The sequence below is a fragment of the Carassius carassius genome, chromosome 3, assembly GCF_963082965.1.
Source record: "Carassius carassius chromosome 3, fCarCar2.1, whole genome shotgun sequence".
Taxonomy (NCBI): domain Eukaryota; kingdom Metazoa; phylum Chordata; class Actinopteri; order Cypriniformes; family Cyprinidae; genus Carassius; species Carassius carassius.
The window spans coordinates 8,513,539-8,532,802 of NC_081757.1; the positions used below are offsets into that span (position 1 = coordinate 8,513,539).

Here is a 19,264-nt window from a genome sequence, read left to right on the forward strand (position 1 = left end):
TTGTTAATTAGCTCTTTACATTTAGGGGAAGTCATGGCCTCATGGTTAGAGACTCGGACACGCAATCAGAGGGTTGTGAGTTCGAGTCTCGGGCCAGCAGGAATTGTGGGTGGGGGAAGTGCATGTACAGGGCTCTCTCCACCCTCAATACCACAACTTAGGTTCCCTTGAGCAAGGCATCGAACCCCCAACTGCTCCCCGGGTGCTGCAGCATAAATGGCTGCCCACTGCACCAGGTGTGTGTTCACAGTGTGTGTGTGTGTGTGTGTGTGTGTTCACTGCTCTGTGTGTGTGCACTTTGGATGGGTTAAATGCAGAGCATGAATTCTGAGTATGGGTCACCATACTTGGCTGAATGTCACGTCACTTTCACTTTTTTTTCACTTTCACACACACACACACATATATATATATATAAGTGAACTAATCCTGGTTCAGAGAGTGAGTTGCTATGACTACTAACATACCCTGAAAGTTACCTGCGTTTTTGGAACCGAAAGTTGAGGTTATCCGCTTACTTACTCTTAAACATACCCAGGTATGTCACATAACTTGCTTTCTGGAATACCCCCCAGATAAAACACTGAGCTGCATGATTTATTCATGCTGTGGTGCATGCTGGGAATGGAAGTCCTGTCTCCAACACAGCAGATGCAACTGTAACCTATTGAGACAAATGAGTTGTTCTGCTATTGTACAGTTATTTGGGCAGCTATACACTGGGCTCTTTTATGACACTGCAATATCAAAAAATAAAGGATTATATATAATATTCTTATATTTCACTATAATGGGCACAGAATAATTCTGTTTTAAATTTTCATTTATATTGTTTTTTCAGAAAATGCAGCATAAATGTGGTTGATTATCTGAAAAATATGAGAGCAATTTTGCTCTAATAAAGTATTAAAAAGTGCATGTAGCTCAGTAATGTCAGTACTGGAGATCCAGGAGGAAGATAATCAATAAATGAAATGTTCTTACTTCCTTTCATTCACACCGAACGCCTTTTCAATGGCAAAACAAATAATAAAGTGTTACATAATAGACAAAGAGAGCGCTCCTTCATAATGGGCTCTGAGAGACAGTCCAATTATTTCATGAGCTCATTAAAGCACTCCTGCTTCATGATGTTTCCTGCTGTAAGCATCACATAACTTTCAATAGACTAACAAACGTGTAAATCACACATCTGATGCAATAAGAAGTTATGTAGAAAGAAATTATAAACATAGAATAGAACCAAATATGCACGGATATGGTTTCATTCTTTAAGAGCAACTGGATATCTGAATAAACAATCATTCATGCATTAATTCAAGTAAGTATAATAATAATCTAATTATGAATGTGCTTTTTTTTTAATGGACTATTAAAGAACGAACAAAAAGGGCCAAAACATGTGCAACAGTACCCGAATCCTCTTTGAACAGCTACACAACACATCTGAAAATGGGTAATTCAGACCTTTCTATTAACATTTTTGTCATTTGCAAGACACTATACTGAGCTTTTACTTGTCATATTAAACAGAGAATCGGAATAATATGCTGCTCAGCATAATAACTCACCCCACTGATCTCCGCTTGCCCCCTCGCCCCGGCATTGCTCCCGCCATCCTGACCTGACCCGCGCCCACCACAGCGCCCGGCATGACCACCGGCCCTGGCAGATCCGTGCCCATTTCTGAAAGACCCAAAACATCTTCACCATCAAGCACAGAAACACTGACTTCACATACATACAGCTGGTGTATAAATGATGATCTAGTCTAGATGACAAATAAAACAACAAGCAAGCATTAATACATTTTTAATAAACAGTAAACATATCATCTACTCTTTGTAAAACATGCATTTGCAGTATTAATTATCCGTCAAAGTAGTGTTGTCACGGTACCAAAATTTCAGTATTCGGTACCGATACCAGTGAAAATCCACGGTTCTCGGTACCAATTTCGGTACCAAAGCAAAACACAAAAATATGCTAATTAAAAAAAAAGACTTTTTAGCACTAAAAATAAAACCAATGCCATTCTTTATACTTATTTACAATTGTGTTTTTCTACAAGTTATATAATTATGAAAAACAGTAAACAAGTTTCACCCAAATTTAATTTGTCTTTTAATTTATGAAATTTAAACACATTTTATTTCTGGTAAATAAAGGGGATTTTCATGTAAGAAATATTGTGATTTATTTCTTTAAAAAATAAAGTTTTATAATTTTTTTCAACAGTAGTAGCAGTATCACATACATTTCACTAAATAATAGTAATATTTCTAGCACAATGCCTTTATGTAAAAATTTACTTTTAGGCCTAATGAATGCATATTTGTCATTTTAACTGAACTTAAAACTGGTGGTGATGATATTGAAGATATTTTTGGTCATTGATGGTTTCTGTAAAAAAAAATAGTAATAGATCATATGAATTATTATTCATATTAATTATTATTAAAATATAATACTACTACTAATTCTACTATCATACTAATGTATATCCAATGCACTATGAATTGATGAGCTGCTGGGTTCATGAATATTAATCACGTTGTCTGCGTTCGGTCAAAATGATTTGCTGAAATCAAAACAGGGGCGGTACTAAATCAGCGCTAGCCAATGAAATTGCCATTTGCGCAATAGCTCCGCCCACTACCGGGGAAACCGGTATGTCTTCTGCTTGTTCAAAAATGAATATGAATAATTCTAAATGAACTCCATTACAGGAAAAGACAACAAAGAATAGTTTACATATAGCGTGTCGATTCAGCGTGGTAAGACTCTCTCTCTCTCTCTCTTTTGCATGTGTGAGAAACTGAAAAGATCGCTTGATGGAGAGAGAACTCTGAAGCTCAGATGCTGAAATTAATGCAAGCGTCATGCGCTTCAGTCTATGTAGTAAACAAACCTGCACGTCTCTGCCATTCATTAATTCACACAGAGACGCGCAGAACACGGATTCATATTTCAAGCAACATTTGCGGCTTAACATTTACAGATACTGGTCCATATGGAGATTTGATTTGATTAATTTATGCTAACTTTGACAAATTCTATGACTGTCCATATTAAAATGTAAGTTTCATTTTCATGACTGGATTTTGAGATTCCGTTCTCGTTTTCTGCTTCGCGGAAATCATAGCGCTGAACCGGGTTTGAATGGGACCTCGGTACTAAAGAAACCTGGTAGGCTACCGTCACATTTAAAATTTTTTAGTACCGACTTGGTACGTCAAAGCTGACAAAATATAATCAGAGCAATAACACGCACATCAAATTTCACAGTAGGCCTACACTATCATACAAATGTTTGGGGTCAGTTAAGATTTTTTTAATGTTTGTGAAATTAGTAACTTATGCTCACCAAAGCTGCATTTATTCAAAAATGCATTAATATTATGAAATATTACTGCCAATTAAAATGACTGTTGTCTATGTGAATGCATTTTAAACTGTAATTTATTCCTGTGACACAAAGTAGAATTTTCATCTTACAAAACCCAGACTTTTGAACAGTGTACACACAAACATATATTTATTTATATAGGATTTTTATTATGATTTATATAGAATTTAGTGTGTTACTGGTCAGAATGCAAGAAAAAATTACTAATTACAACATCAGTTTGTGACACACACACACAGCTAACATCGCCAACAGCAGCTTGCTGAGAAAATGAACACACTCCGACATGTTCAGCTCGAGGATTGCAGAATCATATTAATATTTGATGAAGTCTCCTGTAGAGCTGAAACAACGAATCGATTTAATCGATAAAAATCGATTATTAAAATAGTTGTCAACTAATTTAGTCATCGATTCGTTGCTAAATAACTTTTATTTGCCGTAAGCGGCTCATTTCATGCATATTTCAAATCTGCGGTGACCAAAGTGTGGCAGTAATGAGCCACCGGAGGTTTTACTCAGCCAGTACAGCAGGAGAAGTAGCGAATAGCCAATAGCTGGCCTCGTTTTATGTCACGTGCTTCCCGAAAAGCGTCTCTGCAGCATTTAGCGGGATGTGGGAGACTGGGAGTACTTTACTTTGAGCCTTCAAAAAAGAAGAGTAACCTGTAAACTCTGCACTACTGAACTGTTTAAGGGGACGTTCACATATCGCATCTTTTGCGCGCTCAAGTTCGTTATTTCCAACACCGCACCGCATCGAGTTAAAAACATCTCAACTTTTCAGAATGCTGCAAGCGCATCGCGGGTCATGTGACAAGAACTAACCAATCAGCTTCATCCTTTCCCGTAACAACGTTGAAAGCTCAGCTAAGATGAGGGAACAGCTGATCATAGCTGTATATGGATTTCCATTTTGAAATAAATTTAGTAGCAGAGCTACTGCAAGCGATTTTTTGAGCTGCAAATCCATTTATCATTTGCTGAAATTTCCGCGTCTTCAAGGAGAGAGCACGTCATGGTTGCTTAGCAAAGGCAGACGCCTCAGGGGCGCTTCTGCGCGAGCGCTTTGGAAAGAAGGAGAAAGCGGCGCGCCTAGCGTTTTCCACGCGTTTTTAGGAACGATATGTGAACGGCCCCTAAGACTTTTATTTGTGCAGATTCTCCAGTACAATGTTGTTTGCAAATGTTTAGTCGTAAAAGCTGATAACATTGCTTTTTAACAGTTAACATTTAAAGCTTTACAAACATGTTCTGTGATCAGTTTGTCGTTTACCAGTTCAAAATTCAGTCGTGCAGCCTAATTATGACTGAATGAGAGAGGTAAATGTTTAAAGATATTTGAAATGCCCTTTTTTCTAAGTATTCACTGCTCTTTTTCACACAGCAGGTTTTTTGTGTGTGACTGTCCAATTTTTTTTTCTGGACAACCTTCTGATGGATTTTACTTTAAATTGTGAGTTCCATTCAGGTTTCATGCCACTGGCACTTTATTCGAAGGATTGTTTACAATTTCACAGCATAAGCTATAAAGCTGTTTCCCAGTAAATAATAAAATACAACGCACTGCAATTTTATTCTGTTTTATCCTTATTCTTCGTGTAAATATGTTCTGAAAGATTCCTTAATAAGCTTTGTTCAGGATGTTAAACTACTTTAGGAGCTCTAAGGACTGCCATGGTGAAAACATTATTTGAAATCTCCTTGTGAAATTTACTAGAGTATGGGTCAGTGTTCTGATTGCAGAAGAGTTCGACATAGGATTACTAACACAATAAAACAACTCCAGGTATATTTTTGATTAGGATATGACAGTGCAAAATGGTTAAAATCTCTTAAAAATCTATGCTGAAGGATAAAGACCATTTATTAATAATTTACTTAGGGGGGAAAAATGGAAAAAACTAAAATATAAGTACATAAATCGATTAATCGTAAAAATAATCGACAGATTAATCGATTATCAAAATAATCGTTAGTTGCAGCCCTAGTCTCCTGTACTCTGGAGCTGAGCAGACCCTTGCACAGAGTTTTCATTATTCATTTATGAGATTTACAAACTTACACCTCAGTACATATGAAGGTACAAGAGAATCCCTAATCCATGAAGAGAATTCAGACGGGCTAAAAACTGCCACAAGTTCACTTTTAAGATTATGCAAACTATTGTTATTTCTATGTGTGTGTGTGTGTGTGTGTGACCAGTGACTAAATGATATACATTTCAGGTTACCTGAGAAAACCTTTTTTTTTTTTTTTTCCCCTTCCTTTTTTTTTTACACTGCCATTCAAAAGTTTGGGATCAATAATGTTTATTAAAGAAGTGTCCTTTATTCCTATGAGACAAAATTTTCAGCATCATTACATTACATTGCTGCTTTATTTGTTTTATTTTATTGGACCTGTGAGATTTTTTCAGGATTCTTTGATAAATAAAAAGTTATTAAAAAAAAAAAGAAAATGATTTTTTTTTACAATATACACTACTATTCAAAAGTGATAGTAAGGACTTATATTTTTTTAGAAAATATTTCTATTTTGAATAAATGCTGTTCTTTTAAATTTTTTAATTAATCAAAGAAAAAAGTATCACGGGTTCCAATAAATCTATATTAAGCAGCACAACAGTTTCAACACTGATAATAAATTAGCATATTATACTGATTTCTGAAGGATCATATGACACTGAAGAGTGGAGTAATGATGCTGAAAATTCAGCTTTGCTTCACGGAAATCATTTTTATTTTAAAGTATATTAAAATAGGAAACCAGTATTAGAAATTGCAATATTGTTTCAAAATATTACTGTTTGTTTTCTCCGTATTTTCGATCAAATAAATACATCCTTAATGAGCATAAGAGAGTCCATTAAAAAACAAGCTCAATTATTTATTAGGATTATAATATAGGCCTAATATAATATAATATAATATCAAAACAAACTGAAACATTTAAACTGAGATCTCGAAGTTAAATATTTTTAAAAAAAGTGAACGTGAAGTCTTCTATAGCTATAAACATCCCAATGAAGTACAGTTTGCACAGGCTTTCCTAACTCATTTATGCGTGTGTGGAACATTATTTCTTCTGCACAGCCACGGTGGAAAAAGTTCATGGCCGCATACACGTGCAGCTTAGAGGGATCATTGGTCAACCGTATTCTTTCACCGCATGGAAAAATCTTTGAGAACATTCTTCAAAATATCTCCTTTTCAGACACCTCACTGCTTTGCAGAACTTTCTAAAGCTTCCTCATCCGTAGTCGTTCTCTGTCAGAAAGCCCTCAGGTCAAACTCAATCTGTCTCGTGGGAAGGCGTGAAGGCTGGACGACAGATAGGACACTGCTGTCTCTCATTTTAAATTACGACTCAACAGCTCACACACTCCTCTCTCTTCTCTCCTCCGAATCATTCTAATGACCAGAGGCCTGCTTCATTCAGATCCGCCCCTAAACAAAACTTTCAGGCCCCATCCCTTAGGAGCACATGTAATGTCTGAGCTCTTTACAAATGTGGACAGCACGTCTCATTTTGTATTTTGCGTGAGAAGCGAACTCCATTGAGACAGAAACAGGCCAAATGAGCAAATTCTTCAATTAAAGTGTAAAGAAAACCTTCCCAGAACACCATGTGTCTTGGAGCGCTGCCCATCTTTGCGGGTCTGTGCTGTGACTGGTAAACTTAGATAAATTGATTTCTTTGAAGGAACGATTCAGATCTGGATTATCAGGACTTGAGATTCAGCACAGGATTGTGGGTATGTGGCAGAGGCTCAGTCGAATTGATGAATGATGTTGATGTCAAACGATGCAAAAAATTCTGCTTTGATCACAGGAATAAAATACATTTTAATATATATTTAAATAATAAAAAAAGTTAATATCGTAATAATATTTGTAAATTTTACAGTTTTAACTATTTTTTATTTAAATAACTGCAGCCTTCGTGAGCAAAGGAAGAAAAATATCAACCCATAAGGTCTATATCACATACAACCGAATTATTGCAGTTGAGATGCACACATATATGCTATACAGTAAAAGTGGCAATGATATTAACACTCACAAACTAAATGAAAACAAATTGGGCTGCTGGTAAAGAGAGCCAATGCTAGTTTGTTAACTCGTCAAAACAACATGGTCATCAGCCACTGATGATGATCTAAAAATGGCCAAATATCAACCAATAATAACTCATGTGTAGGCAATTTTTACTATATTACTAGTAAATCTTTATTCTCCAGCATCACTTAAAAGAGAGTGAATCTCTGTAGAATCAGTAGAATCTCTGGGTGTCGATGAGGTCGAAGCGACACTTAGCACATTTCCATGTAGAAAAGAGTTTCTTAATTGAGTGCTTCCGAGAAGGAATGGTTCAGAAACCTCCGAGTTTAAAGGAAGAATCTACAAAGTACTGAATTAACATCCTTCCTCTGAAAGCAGCATGCACATGTGAACAATAACTCTTCTCTTCTGGGTATTGTTACTCAGCCAAGGAAAGTTCACACTGCCAAAGGTTTGGGATATTTCAGACATGATGGTCAACAGAAAACCGAAAGTATGCTTCAGTAATGCATGTGCAATTATCCTCTGTGACTTTTTTTTAGCTTTATTCTCATTTCAAGAGCTTACAGAAACTGATGGATGAGCACCATGTTGTATTTCTTGACATAAGTCCAATCACTTGCAAATGTATCAGCATGCGCATCAGAATAAAAATGGGCCATATAAAGAAAATTTTGATTATCAAAGAGTTCAACAAGCTATGAAAACACGTTGCATTCAGAACTCAAAATTTATTTTTGTTACTGAAACTAACCAGCCAAAAATTATTCATTCTGAATGCAACTTTTTAATATGGCAAAACAACAAACAACTGGTAAACAATGTCCATTTGGTGATTAGAAACTTGTTTTTTTCACATAATAAATAGGTGTAGCACATATAAATGCAAGTAAAAGTTCAGTGAAATGAAATGTTGCCCTATTATTTCAGAAAAGTATTTACATAAATAAAACAACCAATTTAACTCCACTGATAGAAATGTGTTTTATTTTACAGACATTTCAATAAAGGTCTCTTGAAGGTCCTAAATCCCTTCAGAAAATGAAATAAAAGTTTATGGCATCGCTGAGACAAACTGCAATGTTATGAACCATGTGCATTGTGCACCATATATATATATATATATATATATATATATATATATATATATATATATATATATATATATATATATATATATATATATATATATATATTCCATATATAATTCCACATGTGTTAATTCATAGTTTTGATGCCTTCAGTGTGAATCTACAATTTTCATAGTCATGAAAATAAAGAAAACTCTTTGAATGAGAAGGTGTGTCCAAACTTTTGGTCTGTACTGTATACACACACACACACAAATAAGTAGCTTCACATGATGAGACACCCAATAACATAAGACTCAAATCATTATAAATATTATAAAACAGGTGGTACTGACTTTAAAATGATAAACAGCCAATAAACACACATCTGTAAAATGTATCAGCGGAATACATTATAAACAGTATATAGCATATTAGGGTTGTGCCGATAGATGATAGTATCGTGTATCGACGATAGTCAGAGATATCGACATAAGCAGATTTCTGTCGATAATCAAGATGATATTAGGCTCATTTTCCTATTAATGTATTAGATTATAATAATAATAACTATTATTTTTATTAGGCTGCTTATTAAAATAAAACTGCCCAGCTATTTCATTTCAGCATCGCATTTCACACACACACACAGCGCGTGCGAGCGCAGGAGGATCAGAGCCTGTAGTCACTGAAACTGTCCGCCTTGACTCTGATAACTCGTTAAATCCATGAAATGAAAGAGATAGAAAACGAGGAGTTGGTGTCCCACACATTTAATGGCTGCTACACGACAACACGCTCTTCTCACACATGACAGATGAACTCTTTCTTGGTGTTACAAATAAAGACAAAATATTAATAAGGCGGCAGAGCGAACTTATCATCCATAGTGGTTCTCACGTAGACCTTCTATTAGACTTATCACTTATAACACTCACTATGTGGTGATGAGTAGAAGGACTACGTGAGAACCACTATGGATGATAAGTTTGCTCTGCAGCCTTGTTATTATTTTCATGCACACCGCACTATAATGTGATGCATGCAATACAGAGTTTTGGCCGTTACTATCCACAAACAGACGTACATCGTCTGCAGATATAAGGTGTTTCATTGCACTTTAACAAGTAATCTGAATGGCCTATATATGTGCACTATTTTAAACGAGCCCTCACTGAGTTTAATGCCACAGTTATGTTAGAATGCATCTCATTCTTGTTTCTGTTGCGGTGCGTCGAGCTCGTCATGAGGCGCGCGGTCCGGAGCGCTGTATGACTGATGCATCAGTTCAATTCAACTTTACTCCAAATATATCAACTTACCTGTTTTAAATACTTTATATTTAACTTGTTCGTTTATGCCCAATATTAGTGTTAAACTGTTGGACTTTAAATGAAACATAATATTTATTTTCACCGTTGACTGATTATGCAGAACATTTAGACTGATAACTTCCGCACACAGATGCGGCAAATTGTCACAGGACGCACGATATGACAGTTGTGTCCGACTATATATGAACGTAGCTGTTTTAAATACAGTATTTTTATATTTAACATTAGTTTATCAGTATGTTTTAAAGTATATTTTTTCAATAATTGGTGATTCCATAGGCTCTCTCACGCACCTGCACGGTTTAAAACACAAGAACAAAGAGTCTCTCTCTTGCTCCACCCATGCACGATAAGATCGTGTATCGTCGATCTCACGGGCTGACGATATGACGATTTGAAAAATGACCATATCGCCCAACACTATAGCATATTTCACAAACTTATACTATCAAGTGTATATCATCATACTTCAATCTCAGCCTTTCTCAAATCCCAAATCCAGCAAAGGTAGAAATGAAAATGAGAAAAAGTACATTCCTAAGCATTTGCTAGCTCATGTAGCACACCATATGCAAAGAATTCCTTAGCAATGCTACACGTCTACTCAGTCCTGTTATCTGTCACTGCTTTCAACAGAGAGGCTTCCTTCACAAACACAAGAGGTCGGCAAACAGTCCGAACTGTGGCTAATCAACTGTGCCTGTTATCCCCATTCCCAAACACCTAGTGCTATTGTACAAAACACGTTCTTATCGTGACTGTGCTGCAACCGGGGCTCTTTGTTAAGCGTTGTGGGCATATAATGGTAAACGTACAGACGGCCAGCAGATTTGTGAAGCAAGTGAAATAAAAGCTTGCTGACTTTAAAACATAGTGCCCCTCAGTTCAACTACAGTCACGTGACTCCATCAAGGGAGTGCTCTTGTGCATTTTAAAGTGTGCTTGGCAGCTCGGCATGTCAACCAGGTGCTAATAATGCTCAAATTCTTCATTCATTTTGACTCATTTGCATTTACAATGAGGTGGTTGGGAAGGAATTGCCTGCTGGGGGGAAAGAGTGTTCATGGAGGCAATTGAGTCAGGGAGTGTAATTTACTTTAGCAAGCGACTAAAACTGAGCACTGAGTAGCAGTAGGCTTCTTTGACACGTTTCCTGTGAACAATCACTAAACAAGTTTGTTTAATTGAAGTCTGTTGCACAAGGTTTATCAGATGATCTTTTTAAACAGAGTATTGGGTTTATCAGGAGAACTATAGAAGCAGATAATATTGTGCTTTTGTAAAATAGCTGATGCGTGAATTTCTAAGGCAAACATCTTAATTTTCAACATGACAAAAACTTTTCCAATAACCTGTCACACATAATATGCTACCTGCTTTCTGACATCTTATATGTGGTACATACTTTTCCAGCAACCAAAGGGATTTTTTAGTACAATTGTACAAATGTCTCCCTTCAGCTCGTGGTCCACGTGTTTTTTTTTTCTGCTGTGTAAACTTTACTGATCGTAAACATAAGACTTACTTTTATATTTTTAGTTACATTTCAAGATGAACACTTACTTGACTAAATCAACTTAGGTTTACTTGATTATCCTACATGGCTTTGTAGAAAAATTTAGAAATGAGTAGGGATGCACCGGTTGACCCGCCATAAATAGGAACCGGCCGGTTTTTGCTTAAAATACGCGATCGGCAATCGGCTGGTTTTTGTTCTTTTTTCGGCCGATTTTTCCGGAAGTGCCCTTGTGTGTGGCACTAGCGTCTCAGCTGCGTGGCGTGTCCGTTTTTAATTCGGCTCCCATGTTAACAGGTTAGAGCTTGCAGACTGCCTGTGTGAGCCGCGCGTCTTGTACACAAATAGATATTAATTCATGACATTTTGGTGTTTGAAAGTCTATAGGTTCACATAAATTCAGATATAAATGTAATTTAAAAAATAAATAAATAAATATCGATTTTCAAACATTGCACCTGTCAAACATAGTATATTTTGCCGTCAAAACTGTTGACGGTGTCCTTTATCAGTAGGCGTAGTTGTAGGTGTGTAAAAAAAAAAGTTTATATTGTTGACATGAAGACAAGATCCTGGTCTGTCGGCGGCCTCCCTCTATGTCACCTACAGCAGCAGCAGCGCGCCAGCGCCGCGTCAGGCACGCTTCTGGTGTGTACAGTCGTGGCCAAAAGTTTTGAGAATTACATAAATATTGGAAATTTGAAAAGTTGCTGTTTAAGTTTTTATAATAGCAATTTGCATATACTCCAGAATGTTATGAAGAGTGATCAGATGAATTGCATAGTCCTTCTTTGCCATGAAAATTAACTTAATCCCAAAAAAACCTTTCCAATGCAATTCATTGCTGTCATTAAAGGACCTGCTGAGATAATTTCAGTAATCGTCTTGTTAACTCAGGTGAGAATGTTGACGAGCACAAGGCTGGAGATCATTATGTCAGGCTGATTGGGTTAGAATGGCAGACTTGACATGTTAAAAGGAGGGCGTTGCAGAGGTCCTGAAAAAGAAGGGCCAACACTGCAAATACTGACTCTTTGCATAAATGTCATGTAATTGTCGATAAAAGCCTTTGAAACGTATGAAGTGCTTGTAATTATATTTCAGTACATCACAGAAACTACTGAAACAAAGATCTAAAAGCAGTTTAGCAGCAAACTTTTTGAAAAATAATATTTATGTAATTCTCAAAACTTTTAGCCACGACTGTAAAGACACAGAAAACGCGAGGCAGCCGCCACGCTCCTGACACGCAGCAGAAACGCCACGCAGCCAGTGTCACCGGCCTTAAGTCCCTTTCCTGCGCGCACTGAAGCTGCCCGAGCGTATAGTGTACCCGTCCGCACCCTGAACACAAGTATTCGGTTGTTAAGTGATGACTTAAGAAGCACTGTTTCCGGGTCCAAGCCTCAACTCGCTTCACTCGACCTCAGCAGCCGTTTATGAGCACTGTTTTTTCATATTAATAATTTAAGCAAAACGGTTTCAAACTTACAGTATAACGTTACACTACAATCTCCGTACTCACAGCCCCCCAAACACAAATAATTTTTATATATATTTTTTTATATTTATATTTTCATTGTCTGCCTATCTGGGACTTCGGTAAGGAGTTAAAGGTTAAGATTATAACTTTATCGCTAGTATTCTATCACATTGTGAGTTTATATTAGCAACTTTTGTTGTTTTCTTGTGGTAACTGATAGATACAGTCGGCATCTAGTCATAGCTGGGGGCGTGGTGAGGGCGGAGTCGGCGTGGGGGAAAACACTGCGAACATCGTGTGTATTTGAATGACAAAAATGCACATAGAGCCCTCATTCCCAGAGACACGTAGAACAATTGTAGTCTCTTTTAACTTTAATATTCATATACAGTAGTCCATATCGATATTTGATTCATTTTACAGCCCTAATGTAGATGTATTCATTAAAAAATAGCCAAATTCCGTGACGTTCTACTTTATACAGTAAGTTCTATTTTTGACTGGATTCCGCGATTCAATCGCTTCGCAAACACAGATGGGGTGAATTTATGAATGAAAGTGTAAAAGTTCTGACACAAAACTAAGTTGTTACGTGTCCACGCGCTTTTTTAAGTGGGTTTATGTTCGACACTAGGCTAACGTTACATAGTTTAGCTTCAGGTAGAATGTTAAGGCTATTATATATGCATGCCACTTTCTGAAACAACCTTACACAGTTTTGATAACGTTAATAATGAACTTGATGTTAATATAGCCTGTCTGTGATGAAATGCCTACTGCACACATACATGCTTAGTCTTGGGATTCCACAACTTCCCTTGATCATCCTCACAGCTTATTGCTTGTAGACACAGCAACTCTTCGGCGTGATTGTCCCATGTATTTCAATTGGCGCCAAGGCAATGTTTTCCCCCACGGGCTAAATTCACACCACACGACGGGGAGTTCCCGGGGGCATTCCCAGACCAACCGTCTGTATCTACAGAGCGTTTGGACACGGAAGCGTTGCTATGTGACGTCAGACTTAACAAGCGAATACCGTGAAGAGATGTTCAGCTCAACTTCTCACGTGTTGGATGAGAAACAAAGGGGTGCTCCCATCACGATCGGCCGATCGTTAATGCGCATCTCATCAGTAAAGTCGGTTCGCTAACCAGCGGTAAATTCCCTCAGGTGTGTGGTTTCACATTGAGCAGCTGTTACTACACAGAGTCGTTGTTAAATGAGAAGATGCGCAAATAAACGCTGAAAATGAACGTGGATTTGCGCAGCTTCTCAGTTAACAATGGCTCTGTGTAGTAACAGCTGCTCTATGTGAAATCACGCACCTGATGGAATTTACCGCTGATTAGAGAACCGGCTTTACTGACTAGATGCGCATAACAATCGGCCGATCGTGATCGGAGCACCCCTAAAACGAAACGGATTAAACTGTGACAAAACTGAATTTTTTTTTTTTGTAAATTAAAACTTGCATACACGGTTGAAAAGACAGAAGTAAACGTCAGTTCTGCATTAGGATGATTATTTTTATTTTACCTTAAAATTACATCGACTTAATTTGATTTAAAAATCACCTGCTGTAGCACACTGAAAAAAACTGTTTCATTCATCCAATTAAAAATTTTTAGGGTAATGATTCACATCTATATTTTTTTTACTTGAGACAATAAGTTATTTATTTTTCATTGGCTCAAGTAAAAAAAAATATAGATGTGAATCATTACACTTTTTTTTCTTTTTTTTATTGGATGAATGAAACACTTTGCATCTTTGTTTTATTCGTACCAACATCATTTGATTTTAACATTTTGGAAAAATTTATTTATATAGCATACTTTTATTTAGTCTCACTGGTAAAGACCAGTTTTTTTTATTTAAAACCAAATTTAAAAACTAAAACATACTGAAGGCTGATTAAAAAACCTCTTATTGAATGTGTGTTGATTGTGTTGTTTGGATTGTAGAACTATGTTGTTGCCTTTAATTTCACATGGTTACAGTTAATTTTTTCATTTAAGGCCAGTTCTATGTAGTTTCAACCCAATTAAAAAAAAAAGCTAAATGCTGATGTCTGTACCATCTATGTTTGTATTGAATGTATGCTACTTACTGTGCAGTTACTGCTATTAATTTCAGATGGTTACAGTTATGGTTTTCAAATAGCCAAAAGCCAGTTTGGCCTATTAAATACTAAATAAACATCTTGTTTATGCATACTTCCCTTCTTTCTTGTTTGTTGCTTAAAAGATAAAAAAAGAATGGGAAATCAGTATCAGAATGGCCAGTTTGCTTGTAAAAAAAAATCGGTATCGGCGATGAAAAATCATGATCGTGCATCCCTAGAAATGGGAGTAGAAAATATGACCCATCAGGCTTTTGAGCAATGCTTATTAGCTTGTCTCTCAATCATTACGTTGCATTGCATTTTAAGTTTTGAAATGATAGAGCTTTTGATCATTGAAAATTAAGCATTTAAAAATCATCTTACTAAGTCATATTACTGGGAGATATAGGGTTATGCATGTAGTGTGCTATAGCCTAAATATCTCATTGATTTACATTAAAAGCTATCAGAATCGTATCTTAATTATGCATTAAATAAACTGTGAATTTAATAATTGGTCCCATCTAAAAATGTAATGCATTTCATACTGTATTTGGGGCTTTATAGAGTTATAAATGTTTTATCCACTTGCAGCATGACTTCTGACTTTCCAACATTTATATATATTTGTCCATCTTTGCTATTTTAAATATAACTTACATTCATTTTTCATAAGTTTGACCTTCAATATCCTTTTTGGTTGTTATTATGAGCTGATAAACATCTAAACACGAGACCAATCTGTGACGACTAAAAATAGACCACAGGTGCCCACAACATCGTGACTCTGGAGGCAGGACAGCATTAAAACCTAAAACAGAAACAATTCAACAGTCTTTCTCTATTCAGTGACTAAAAACTTGACGCATTCATGTAAACTTGTATTAAAAAGTTATCTGCATGAGCTCATGACAGTCTTTCACCAACTATCCGTGCTTTTGTTTACATCTCGCACTGTCACTTTACCGTTTTGTCTCATTCCTGCTACTTATTTGTATATAGTGATGATTATGTGTCCGTATGTTGTAACAAAAGCATCAAAATCAGCATTATATTTGCAAAACCGATCTGTACTTGTGACAATAAACTTGACTATTCCACATCAATTTCGCAATGGAATCAACAGGCGCAGGAAGTAAAGCGGTTATGTGTGTTAAGCGCTCCATCTCATAACGCTATAACCTCACATACCTATTACAGTCCCATAAGCAACGTAGCAGATCCAACAGTCGCGTTTCAAGGAAATCAAAGCACGTACTAGCTTGTGGCAAATGTATTCAGCATCTAATTTGCATTAGCAACGAACAGCGGCAGAATAAAGCCAAACGTGATACATTTGGTTCTGACGTCACAATCCACTCGCACGACGTTCTACAAAGAACGAACGTTATTACAGCCGTCTACATGATGATACAATGTAGCGTTTAAAATTCTAAATGTCACTGTTATTACTTGTGTAGGGGGGAGGGGGTGCTCGCGTGCGTTTAAAGCGTCGCGGTTTCTTTTGTTAGCGCGAAAACACAATATTGCGTAAAAAGCCCAGGCTCGGTTTCCGTCTAAACACCACACACGTTGTTTTTAAAAGCATAGGAGTAAAATCGCTACTCACCCGATGGGTTTACAGCGGCGGGTGTTGCCATATTGCCTGGGTGGAATCGCAGAAATGCAGAAATGACGCACAATACGAAAATAACGCCGCACGCGATCCTCTCCGAGTGTCTCGAGCGCGCAAACTCAGTTCAGCCCCGCATGTGAAGGTGTGACGGCGATCGAGCGATGCTGGGTGGGATTTTGCTGCGTTTCTGCTCGTGCGTGTAGCAGATTCGTAGTGGTCTGACAAACGCAAGATGTCTGAGAGGTTGCGTGAACACCGCGAGATTTCGCTGCTGAATTAATGAAGGCAGGATCCACGCACGCAGCAGCTTCAGCGCGTTTCTGCCCTCCAAGAACTTCAAACCGGGCTGGAAGCCACTCTGGCGCTGTTGCTTTGTTTCGGTCATGAGCACAGACATCACTGGCTGTACTGAGATGATCTATAAAATAATAAAATGTACCGTGTCTGTGAGGTTTTCGAGTGAAAATAAAATAAAATTGCTCTGAAGCGATATTAGTTTTAAACTCATAATTCAAAAAAGTTTTGTTTCATGATTTTTTTTCTTGTATTGTTTTGTTTAAATTAAATCCATTAAAAATATGCATTTAATTAACGTCAGGTTTCATTGTGAAAATCTGCCTCGTTATGTACCCTAGAAAAAAAGAAAGAAAAAAACCTGGCAAAATATAATTGCTAAAATGTGTTTTAAAAAATAAAAAAAATGCACAAATATCAATAGTCTATATTTTAAAAACATTTAAAAAAAATGTTTTGGCTTCCATATATTCACATTTGAAGAACAACCTACTGTAAGATTAGAAACTGTTCCTGAAATTTTGAACACTATAATTTTACTCAAAAAAATAAGTTTCATGGTTTACTGTTTACAACATACATTTAGCATATACCTAAATATATATTTAATTAATGCACATACATCTTCTGTTCCAGATTCATGCACATTATTATTTAGTGTTAGGTTTTATTTAAATAATTTCTGTTCTCATTTCAGATAGGCCCATGTATGTATGTATGTAAGAGCTTTGTTTGCGCACACTTGGCGAATAAAGCCAATTCTGATTCTGATCTGATTTTGGCCATAATATTGGCCGTATGGGATGTTAAATCATGTAACAAGCATATGTTTAATATTTGTTTGTATTCATGTTTTTAATTATTTTAATTGGTGCTGTCAAACGATTAATCGCATCCACACTAAAAGTAAATTGGATCCTAATTCCCAAAGTTAGTGTTATAAGCTCTAGGTGTTATGTTTTAAGCACACAATCCTTTATCAGGCCAGTGGTGACTGGTGAAGTATAGGCTACATTCATGCTCCACTGTTTTGGACACAAACATCTCTTAGTAGACTTCATCTGGTTATATGCATTTCTTACCCCGACACGCTAAAAGAAGTGATGATGCCCTTTTTATATAAAGATGATGAAACACAAACACGATGAAAACATTAATCTTCCAGTGTTCCAGTACAGTAACGCGTTTGATGATTTATGATGGAGTAAAAACCAATTTCCCTCTATAGATGAAGTGAGGGTCAAACAATGAGTGATCTACACTGGAGGATGTCGGGGGGGGGGGGGGGGGGGTGGGCACACACACACACACACACCATCTCTATATACCTCCACTCTTCCAAATTACAATAGCAATGCTTGCATGTTCTAGATTGATTAGCCTATATACATTTTGATATGTATACAGCTTTGAGTTTCATACGAGATTGCAAATTTTACAAAAGATACAATTGGTTCAGATAGATAGATAGATAGATATTACAAGTAAAATCAATGAAAATGATGAGTAGTGTGTTCTGCTACAGTGTTTAGATTTGTGGCAGTTTTTCTCCTCTGCTTTCTCTGCAGTGCTCTGTCCTGGTTTAATAAGCTCTTGCCCTGCAGACACCTGCATAAGAAGTTCTGCTGACCTCTACTTTATTAAACATGCCTTCCGGGCAAAGAAAAACTAGCCTGTGCTTTAACAACAGACAGATAAGGCAGGGTTGACAGATCAAACTAAAAAGCTAAACTAAACGTGGTGCATTCATTGAATTTTAATATTCAGCAGTGAAAACTAACTTTGAGCCATGCAAACTTCAAAAGTAAAATTCCCAAAGCACATCGTTACTTGACAACCATCAATGTCTTCATCTTAACGGCATCTCTGTCAAATAAAATAGAAAAATGGCCATAGTTTTATACTTCATTTTAATCTTGAGATTATAATTTAGTAATGAAAGAACATCTTTTAAAAAGAATTCTGAGCCTTTTATAGTTGGCCTTTCTGAGCACTTCAAAAGGATTTCAAAGCAATTGCTTCAGTTATTCACCTACTGATAGGTTTAAATCAACAGTTCACCATAAATTTCAAATTTGAATATTATTTTTCTTACCTATATGTCAAATGATATGACCTTTATTCTTCATATTTATTCATACGCTATTGTTCAAAAGTTTGGGACTGGGTAAGATATATTTGAAAGATGTTTCTTATGCTCACCCAGGCTGGATTTATTTGACGACAAATACAGGAAAACATAAATATTGTGAAATATTCTCACAAATAGGTTTTTGAAATGAAAATTTGGTGAAAATGTACTCAGCCTCCATGCAAGGCTCATGACTTCAGTCCATCAATCATTCATGTCTCAAGTCCTTCACATCTTGTGC

The 19,264-nt window shown here is 36.5% G+C and overlaps 1 protein-coding gene across 5 annotated transcripts in view; it reads right to left on the reverse strand.

Moving 5' to 3' along the window:
- Positions 1 to 16,945, reverse strand: part of arnt2 (aryl-hydrocarbon receptor nuclear translocator 2) — a 90,953-nt gene extending 74,008 nt beyond the window's left edge. For 2 of the 5 annotated variants that reach the window (XM_059527380.1, XM_059527353.1), the window contains exons 1-2: positions 16,593 to 16,943; positions 1,572 to 1,686 (exon numbers count right to left, since the gene is read on the reverse strand). In XM_059527380.1, the coding sequence (XP_059383363.1) occupies positions 1,572 to 1,686; positions 16,593 to 16,623 (146 nt within the window). In that variant the 5' untranslated portion in view covers positions 16,624 to 16,943. Of the gene's footprint in view, positions 1 to 1,571; positions 1,687 to 16,592 lie in introns of all 5 variants that reach the window. The other 3 variants (XM_059527362.1, XM_059527344.1, XM_059527370.1) reach the window with 3 other exon arrangements.
- Between the last annotated feature and the right edge of the window lie 2,319 nt (positions 16,946 to 19,264).